A 10400-nucleotide genomic window follows, 5' to 3' on the forward strand; every position below is an offset into this window, starting at 1 on the left:
CCACTACATTACCTACAGATAATAGTGAGCACTAATTAACAGACACAATGTCTTTTTAAAAGCAATTGACCAAGTTTTAATGAATACATCTTGGTTACTTGACGAAAAAATATCCCAGTTGCAGCTAGTGAAAGTTTAAAATATTACTATTCAGTTATGGTTATCTCTGTACACTGAGTATTAAAACATTTTGAAGCTTATAGTTAAATTTTGGGTAGGATCTCAGTCAATGAATAAAATATGCATGTTTTTGAGACATCTGTAGTACAAACATTTTTTTTTAGTTAAAGGAATGGCTTGATGGAGTCACAAAACCATGGTTCACAGCAATAATTTGAACATGAACTTTGTAGTTTCAGATAATTGACAGAAAGTAGTCTATTCAGTTAGGGTGCAGCAATTGTACATTCAGAGGACCAAAGACTCTGTATTTCAGTTGTCAGTTTTTCATCATCAAGCCTTTGGAGATTACAGAAATCATACCTTGCATGTCAGAATCTCACGTATTCGTTACTAAATTGAGGTTTATAAATACACATGTTCAACATACAGTGAGTATCATGAAACTGAGATAAAAAAAACCCCAGAGTGTGTTTGAACAGAGTGAACCAGAATGTGCAATGTCAAATTATTGGTCTGAAATAAAAGGGTCCTTCCCAGCATCACACAGGACCATGAGTAAATGGAATACTATCATATTACTATCCAAATATGGGCATTATAATGAGGATCGTAAGGTGTAATCTCCTATATTTAGTTATGATATTTTTATCACAGATACGTTTAATGAACATTTAAATATGGAAACGTATAATGATTTATGTAAGTATGATTTTCATTCAGACAGACTAAAAATATATGAGTATATTGCAAAAGAACAATTTTTTGATGAGCTATTATTTTTCGCCATGCATGAGCACCATGAGCTTCACCTGTCCATGAACTACCGTGAACAGTCCTGTCTGAAACAATGACAAGGTTGCATGATTGTGTATGTAATAAGATAAAATACAACTTTTTTTTTTTTTTTTTTTTTTGACTGGACTGAGGACAGGAATGTAGCAAAGAATGGGTTTATACAAAATCTCCAATATTTGATCTAAATTATGAATGACTCAAAATAAGATCAATATTAACAAGTTTTGTTTATTCAAATTTTACACTGTTACTTCAATTCAGGCATTCTCAAAAAACAACTGGTTTAACTATTGCATCGGGGCAAGAAAACAAAAACAAATCACTGTACAGATTTCTGGTCAGAGTCCAAAATATGTGACTCAGAAATGAAGAAATGCTGGTCTTGATATCAATTAGTTTACATAAGAACATCAGCAAACACACAATGCTTCTATCTATGTTAAAGCCCGACACACTGAGTAGTGAAGAACTGAAATTTTGTTGTTGTTGTTTTTTTAAAAAGTTCACAATTTAATTTCATCAAACTATTGACTGTGAGAATCTGGACATTGCAGAAGACAACCCATACAACAATTAATTTACATATTTTATCCGTAATATGAAATTAACAGAATTTCTAGCAGTGAAATCTACAAGGTGGAACTCTATGTAAGTTACAAGTCTAGTAGAAGTGAACGTGGATCTTGTACGCAATCTTTGATTTTTCTTAAAAATAATACAGCTTCTCTGCCATCAATCAGTCTATGGTCATAGGTCAATGCTACATACATCATGGGTCGGATCTCAATCTGTAATAAAGAAGAAAATTGTACAAAGAATTTTTAAAAAAAGACCAACGGATTATTGACCCTTGTTAAGTTCTTCAAGATCTCAGTTCATTTCAGTTCATTTGTTTTGGATTTGTACTCAAAAGAGTCGGCTTCAGTTTTGGATGTAATACCATGAAATTTGTACAAAGAATTTAAAAAAAGACCAACGGATGATTGACTCTTGTTAAGTTTTTCAAGATCTCAGTTCAGTTCAGTTCAGTTCAGTTGATTTGTTTTGGTTTTGTAATCAAAAGAGTCGGCTTCAGTTTTGGATGTAAAACCATCGACACTATAGCTGTCTATCGTACAACTTGAAGCATAGACAGTGGAGAAGAAGTCAACATACATGAAAGCAAAGACAATTATATGGAGAAGTACAACAACAAATTGGCAAGTCAACAATAATAATCAGTTTTGGTGATCTTAGATATGGCTTTCTGAGGCACACTGTAAGAAGAAGTAACACAACAAAATTTGTCAGTTTCATGATCCTACATCTAGTATGAGGTAACAAAACAACAAACTACTTTGGTTTCAGAAAGGACAAAGGCCAGGACAAATAATGAAAGCTAAGAAATCGCTTTACTTCCTTCCAAGACAAAGAAATGTAAACCTTCATTGTGTAGGGACTTTCATTGATACATTTCCTGTTTTCTTGAGACAATGAGGACAGGAAACACAGCCTTCAGAAAACGAAAGTGGATAATTAGTATATCATTTGCATAAGTGTGTAAGGAGGGGTGCTAAGCTTGCAGACAAAAGGCACCAGTGGTCACACTCACCTTGCCATTGACAGCCATAGGTCTATTGAATATAGCATGCATACCAAGTATAGCACTTTGTGGTGGGTTAATAATTGGAGTACCAAACATAGAGCCAAACACACCACCATTACTAATAGTAAAAGTACCACCGTCCATATCTTCAATAGCTAATGCACCGGTACGAGCCTGTCAAAGATAGTCAATACATTTCACATTACTACCAACCTTTGTGAACAATTTTACGCCATTTTAGACTAAAAAAAGCAACAATTTGAATAAATTAAACCTCTGTAGACATGTAGAAGCAATATATGCTACTATTTTTATCAAATATGTGTTTACTGACAAATGTCTAGCTGTGGCACTTTAAGCAGGCTTTGTCTTGAAAAACAGCTTCATAAAAAAAAGGATGAATACATGAGGAATAATAGAGAAAATGGTGTGATCCTTGTCAGAACAAGTCTGGGTGGGTGATTTATCCTTAAAGTGGACAATGAGAAATAATTTTATATTCATAACCCATTTCATCTTAGATGTACATTGTTCTGTTCACATAATAGCCACTGCCTTTTTGCTAAATTGGCGCAATTGTTCCAGATACTCTGGTATGCAAATACAGCAGGAAACTTGTTTAGAAAACAAGTCTCAGCATGTGCCACATTAATTAATAAGTAAATATATGAGGCTGGAAGGAGTATTAGTCCTTCACTCACAGTAAGTAGACAGGCACCAATTCATTACACTCAATGTGCTCTCCAAGGTAAGGCTACTTTTTCACTTTCTGTGAGCATTTAATTTATATATCCCCCTTGTAACATTTTCTTGTACGGATATCTCAAGAAACAGCAATTCTTGAGAAATAATCCTGACAGGTCCATTGCTGTTTGTTTCTTAACAGGAGGTATTCTGTTTTTTTCTTTTTCCATTCGTGTTGTTTTTGTAGAATTTCTAGTTATCCAGGAGTCCAGATTATCATATCCCCTTTTTACCCTTTCTTGTAAGGAATATTAGGATATCTCAAGAAAAGGACCATTCTTGACAAAATTTGGACAGATCATAGCATTTGTTCATTGTCTATAACTTATAAGCACTCCATTTTTGTAGGTGTTGTTTTGGTAGTACGGTATTTCTAGTTATCCAGGAGTCTTTTGATTCCGTGTGACAAAATTTAAGCTTCTACAGGATGTTACCAACTGAACTGAGTCTTTGCAGTTAGCTATCTGATTAAGACATACTCTTTCGAGTCTTTACTCTTATTTGGTAGCTACTAGTACTTCTATGGACATTCTGATACACATTCAATCCCTGTACTCAACCAAATATCACCTTCATTTTTTTCACTTTCACCAAATTAAAATGTACAAACTTGCTAATTTTAGGGAAATTTTAACACTAACTTTAGGGGAAATTACAGCCAAAAGAGAGGATCTCATGAAACTTACTTGGAGAAACAAAATTGTTAAACACACTAATGATGTCATGAACAACATATATCATATCTCATTACTCATTGCCCGAAAAAAAGAGAGATAAAAACATATTGTGGTTTCACGGTCACGGCATAATGGAATTCTATAGCTTACCTTTTCACCCAAAGCATGAATGTTTTTCTCTATATCAGCATAATTCATTGTTTCGACATCACGTACAACAGGCACAACAAGACCTTTGGGTGTTGCTACTGCTACACTGATATCAACATAGTCTCTGTACACAATTTCATTGTCATCGATAACTGTAAAAACACAACATTGACCTTATGAACTCAAAATATTTGCACTATGTAATTTTTGATGCAAGAATGGACTCTCACGAGAAATATTCTTTTGTACCTATGTTTGATGTTTGACATTAAATTGTCTTTTCTTTATTCATTTCCTCTCTCAAAAAAAAATTAAGTCATCACAAAAATACGAAAAAGCGTGAGCCTGAAAATTTCTCTCTCATTCATATCGGAATTTGTTTGTTTGTAGAATGTTTTGAAACAAGGCAATGTTATAATTCAAATTTACAAACAGTAAATTTGTCTGCTAGCATACTCTTCCATATGATTCAATAACTCTTCTTACATTCTTTTCCAAAGTGAAAAACAAACCAAACACTAGTTTGGGATAGTTACTATTTACACATTTTGTATGTCCTATGAACATACAATATATTTTGCCAGCTACCACAACTGTACCTTAATTACACATTCTGAATCTTCACACATCTAAGTTTAAAGTCAACAAGACTAACATAGTACTTTTCTGTATTTAATCTCTACTATATTAGACATTGACACTTTCTAAGGCCTAACAACAAAAATTGTGTGGTTCCGATTACACTCAATTTTAGAATAGGTGGGTGGATTTTTTTTTTTTTTTTTTTAAATATCTTTTTTCATATGTGAGTGTCTAGTTCAGGTAGTTATGTTTTCCATATGGTCTCTGTGTTGTTGGTTTCTTCTCATCAGATGTACAGCTATTACAGATTGGGAGAACAATTTTATATTGTCTTTTTAAGTTGATGTCAGTTTCCAGACCGACTATTTCTTGCGAGACTTTCTTTGCGACACAATTATTAAAAAGTTTAGGGTCGGCAGTGAAAACTAGGTGAGGGTCAGGTAACTGGAACCAAACAATTTTATTTTAGGCCTTAGTTTTAGGGTACATTTTGTGTACAAGAGTCATCTGTTCCTGATCTAGTTTCTTTGAGTAGATAAATACAAATAAATGTGACTGCTGTTGTAACTACCTGCATTAACAATGGGTTGGGCTTGGAGTGCATGAGCTGCTGCCTTGACAAATGCTGACATAAAACCAAGCTTCAGGCCATGTTTCTTCTGAAAGGCATCTTTGTACTGATTTCTCATTTCCATTATATTACTATGAAAAAACAAAAACAAAAACAAAAACATTTTTGGTCAAGATTTGATTTGAAAAGTTGAAAAAGGGTGACTCTAAGATATGAAAATAACTTAATACAAGAAACTACATCAAAATGTGCAAAGCTGAAGAAAGCATCCTAGCACATTAAAAAAAAAAACGGTTGTGAAATTATGATAAATTCTACTAACCCCATATCAATTTCATTGAATGTTGTTAACATGGCACATACATTCTGAGCTTCTTTGAGTCTGTAAGCTATACGTTGACGCATTCGACTCATTTTCACCTGATATGGAATATAATACAGGGATTAATACACAGCACTGATTTATCTCTAGACAAACAAGACATCAACAATGCTATTTGAATACATTTACTTGTCATTCCATTACGTGATCTGATCAAATGGATTTCAGGAAGAGATTAATACTATACTGCTGGCAAACGAAATGAGATCACATTCAGTAAATACACAAGAACAAAGTGTAAAGTTTACTTACACGTTGTTCTGTTCTGGCACCAGTTGGTGTAGCAATGACTGCAGCTGGTGCAACGGGTGCTGCTGGTGGTCCAGGAGGTGATACACCGGCCACTAGGACAGAATAATATTATTACAACAATATTATAATTAGATAGTAAATAACTTAGTTAATGTAAATATGAGGATTATGATACATGGGGGAAACTAGAACAACATTATTATAACCACAATGTAATTATACGCTAAATATTTTTGCTTGTGTATCAAATATTTAATAGGACTCTTATCTCAGGATTATGCATCAAATGTATAAATGTGATTTGTGGCAGAAATGAGAATGAAACAAACTCTATAAACATGTAAAGTGCTTGTGGTTATGTCAAATGTTGGTTAGGTGATATATCATGAATATTGCTAAAGCTGAGGAGGCCTGAATGAAAGATAGCACAACTGAAATATTGTCAATAACACACAAGTTGACTGTGAATTAGAAATGTTTGTTTGAGAGGTAGACTTACCTGGTGTACTTGAGATAGGCTGTTGTGGGAGAGGAGGCACTGGGGGAGGAGCCGTTGGGATTGGACCGACAGCACTTTCAGCACTTGTAGCAGTTGCTGGAGGGGGAGGAGCGGAAACTTCAGGTGCTGGTGTTGTAGGTGGTACTGGAGCCTCGGCTTGTGATGCTGCTGGTTTTGGTGCTCTCCCTAGTAAAGGATATAATTCTATTAATAGCAATAAAAGTAGAAAAATGAAATGCTAGATAAAGTACACTACAAGAATACAAAACAGAAATAGTATGCTACAATAAGATAAGCTTTACATGGACTATCACATACCTGTAATCTTTAACTTAAATAACTGTTGACCTGAAGTTACAGTTTCACCATCTTGGACTAGAATTTCCTCAATGATACCACCAGCAGGTGCTGGAACCTGAACTGCTGTCTATATAAAGTGAAATAAAAATCTATCATTAAGATCGATATCTTATCCTTCAGACTTTCATTTCTCTGTTAGTGTACATTTATTTGAAAATCACTTCCACCACAGGTCAGTGGCCATAGTACAGAAATAAAATTATTGTACCACAGGTCAGTGGTCAGAGTACAGAAATAAAATTATTGTACCACAGGTCAGTGGCCATAGTACAGAAATAAAATTATTGTACCACAGGTCAGTGGTCAGAGTACAGAAATAAAATTATTGTACCACAGGTCAGTGGCCATAGTACAGAAATAAAATTATTGTACCACAGGTCAGTGGCCATAGTACAGAAATAAAATTATTGTACCACAGGTCAGTGGCCATAGTACAGAAATAAAATTATTGTACCACAGGTCAGTGGTCAGAGTACAGAAATAAAATTATTGTACCACAGGTCAGTGGTCAGAGTACAGAAATAAAATTATTGCACCACAGGCCAGTGGCCATAGTACAGAAATAAAATTATTGTACCACAGGCCAGTGGCCATAGTACAGAAATAAAATTATTGTACCACAGGTCAGTGGTCAGAGTACAGAAATAAAATTATTGTATACTCTATTTGAAATTTATCATTTTATGAGAACATCAACAAATCATCATAGTTTAATGGTATACATGTATAATGTTGTCCTGTAGCAGTAGCAAAGACGTGCAAACTTTGTATTTTTTATCCAGTAAAAACTTCAGGTTAAGTAATAATACAGCCTAGTATCAGTATAATGATGACATTGTTTCATTCACACTCCTTGGTAATGTCACAGTTCATTTTCTTAGTGCATACTCATTTTCAAAAGAATATTTCTTCAATTTACCTTGTCCGTTTCTATTTCACAAACAACATCATCTTCCTGAACATAGTCTCCGACAGCTGAGAAGATCAGAGATGTAAAAACAACAACAGCAGTTAGACTCGATGCACGATATCTTCTCTATCTGACAATTTTCATATAATCCTTCATGAGAAAGTGTTCATAATCTAACTTAAACATAATGAAGTATTTATAAAAAAAGTCAATAATTGTATTGACAACATATTCTGAGAACTGACTTATTTCTTGTAGAAAACTTGATAATGTTACTTGATTACACTTTGTAAGGGTTTACCTTTCTCCCACCTGACATCACCTTCAGAAACAGATTCAGCAAATGGAGGAACATTGACTATCTTAACTTCATCATCTGAAAAAACAGAAAAAGAATGTTTGTGTCACTATAAATCTTACAGTGTTGTTGTCCTTGCTGACTACATCATTAACTCCCTACATCAAATTTTCTTCTCAGACTTCCACATTCCTTGCATTGTTCATTTATTACAGTTAAAATTACACAGGTTTTATAATCACCCAATGATGTCAACATCTGCACAAAAAGGATGTATTTGACATTATCAATCATTTTTTGAGAACTGACACAGCTTTCCCAGCCAGTCATACAGACCTGACAAGTACAATCTCTGCATTTTTAGTCATTACATTTACTTCAGAAAAAAATATTCCATGTGAGAAATCTTGCAAGTCCACCAAATGGACTGTCCTATCTATCAAAATATATGTCTGAATTGACCACAGAAAGTCTGAATGCTTGGCAACACTAACAAACATAATGTCAAATTGTATGTTTGTACAGACTACATAAAATGATAATTCCTTTGATTTCACCACTGGCATTCCAAACATTCAAAGAGAAATTATATAACCCATAATTATTCATAACAGTTGCAAATCTTTGAGCAGTTTTAATGCAAGGTCTGCATAGATATTTTTCTATGACTACTTACATAAGATTCTTGATGAGTGAAAAGACCGATTAGAAGTATTGACAGCTGCATTAGAGGCACTATAGCACCAGCTAGTACAAAGGAAAAAAAAAAATTCACTTTTCGAGTCATGAAAGTAGACATATTGGACAAACACTAAGTAAACATACTTAAGAATGTAGTTTCAAACAACCATGTAATAATATCATTATTTTGAAAGATAATTTTGGCTTTACATTTTACCACACTTAACTTTACATCAGTCAGCAAGTTACTCATCATTTACCCATTCCCAACAACTTTTAACATTATTTCCAGCCGTGTTCACACAAAACAAAGTATAAAGATGTTACAGAACATAATTTGTATCTCAACATTTTGAGCAGAAATGTCAATCAATATTTGAAGCCGTTCTTAATCAGTCTTGAATTTAAATAATTTCTAAAAACCATGAAGAAAATAAAAATGTCACTGATTGGTGAAACTAACCCTAGCAACTTTTGAAGTAATTTATCATTCTTAAATGTGACACTTTTTCAATACACTGTTGTGCAATGTTTGAAGCATCTGATAATAAATCTGTCAGCGTAATAAATCAGATATGTGTAGAAGAAATAACCTTCGTACCTGCTTGATGTGAATGTTACATCCTTGGCTAATCTTGAACTGCAGATTCCTGTTCACAACATACATTATCAAAATAAGAAAATGTTGTTTCCTTTAAGGAGGAAATGGTACACAAATGCACTGTCTTATCAGTGAACACACTTTTGGGGACACGACCTTCTCACTTCCTGGGTAGACTTTCCTTCATTGCAAACATTGCTCAGATTTCTTCAAGAATGCAAATAGCTATATGTATTTCTAACTTTGTTGATAGCTGTGTATTTCTAACTTTAGTCTTTACTTCATTGATAAAAATGTATCCAATTCTTGACCATTCTACTAGAGTTTACCTAAATGCTCTGAATATCTACAGATTGCCATTTCTCCCACAAGGGGGGTTCTGAAGTCTTTGCTGAGGAAGCATGATGTGGGGGTGGGGTGGGATGGGTGGGTTGCAGTTTCTTGTGGGTTGAGATTATAAAACTAAATTCTTGTTACCATAATTTAGCAACTATAATCACTTCTGTATTAAAAGGGATTATGTGTACTAAATTTTAGTTTATACTATCCACTATAGTATCATCACTGCCCACAAGTGACAGTCAGTGGGTGCCATAGCAGTGACTGCAAAGTGCAATCGCAGTTAAATGCAGTTAATTGGGGCAGTAAACTTGTAATGGGGAAAGAAATGAAAACCACAGCAAACAGTCTGACATAATAACGTTGACTTCAGGCCACTAATAGGCACTATTATCACTATAAAGTCAGAATCTGATGAGGTATTAGGGTTAGGGACTTACGTGGCTGTAAGCAATACGGTCTTCGAGCAGCTGTTATACACTAAAATGAAAAAGGCAAACGATAGTAATTATTGGGGATTGTCATACAATAATTTTCCTATCGGTTCTTAGAAAATTTCTACACGTCCACGGCGAGAAATATGCTCATTTTCGACCACTTCCGGTCTTGAGACATACACATACCGGTTTGGTCAAAGTTCAAGGTATTAAAATAAGACTACTGTTATAAATTGATTTCGCCACAAAATGACTCTTTGATATGTTTGAAACAAAGGGGCATACCTGTGCACTTGCAAAAGTAGCGCGATGCTTCGTTAAATACAAAAAATATCGCGAACCAAGCGCTTTCCGAGATAACATGGTCGCCGACATTATACGCATGCGTGATTTTTATTTGAAGCTCCTCGTTCA

General features: G+C 34.3%; 1 protein-coding gene across 1 annotated transcript; it reads right to left on the bottom strand.

Annotated features, from left to right (window-relative positions):
• Nucleotides 1-1148: 1148 nt before the first annotated feature.
• On the bottom strand, nt 1149-10357 carry LOC144450487 (dihydrolipoyllysine-residue succinyltransferase component of 2-oxoglutarate dehydrogenase complex, mitochondrial-like). Its single transcript, XM_078141115.1, has 14 exons — nt 10272-10357; nt 9990-10029; nt 9211-9259; nt 8605-8675; nt 7932-8006; nt 7640-7695; nt 6679-6787; nt 6361-6546; nt 5862-5953; nt 5550-5647; nt 5228-5358; nt 4075-4226; nt 2510-2677; nt 1149-1706 (listed from the first exon to the last, which is right to left on the bottom strand). The coding sequence occupies exons 1-14, from the start codon at nt 10347-10349 to the stop codon at nt 1572-1574; spliced, it is 1440 nt and encodes a 479-aa protein (XP_077997241.1). The 5' UTR covers nt 10350-10357; the 3' UTR covers nt 1149-1571.
• Nucleotides 10358-10400: the final 43 nt, after the last annotated feature.

Source organism: Glandiceps talaboti, chromosome 2 (assembly GCF_964340395.1).
Source record: "Glandiceps talaboti chromosome 2, keGlaTala1.1, whole genome shotgun sequence".
Lineage (NCBI taxonomy): Eukaryota > Metazoa > Hemichordata > Enteropneusta > Spengelidae > Glandiceps > Glandiceps talaboti.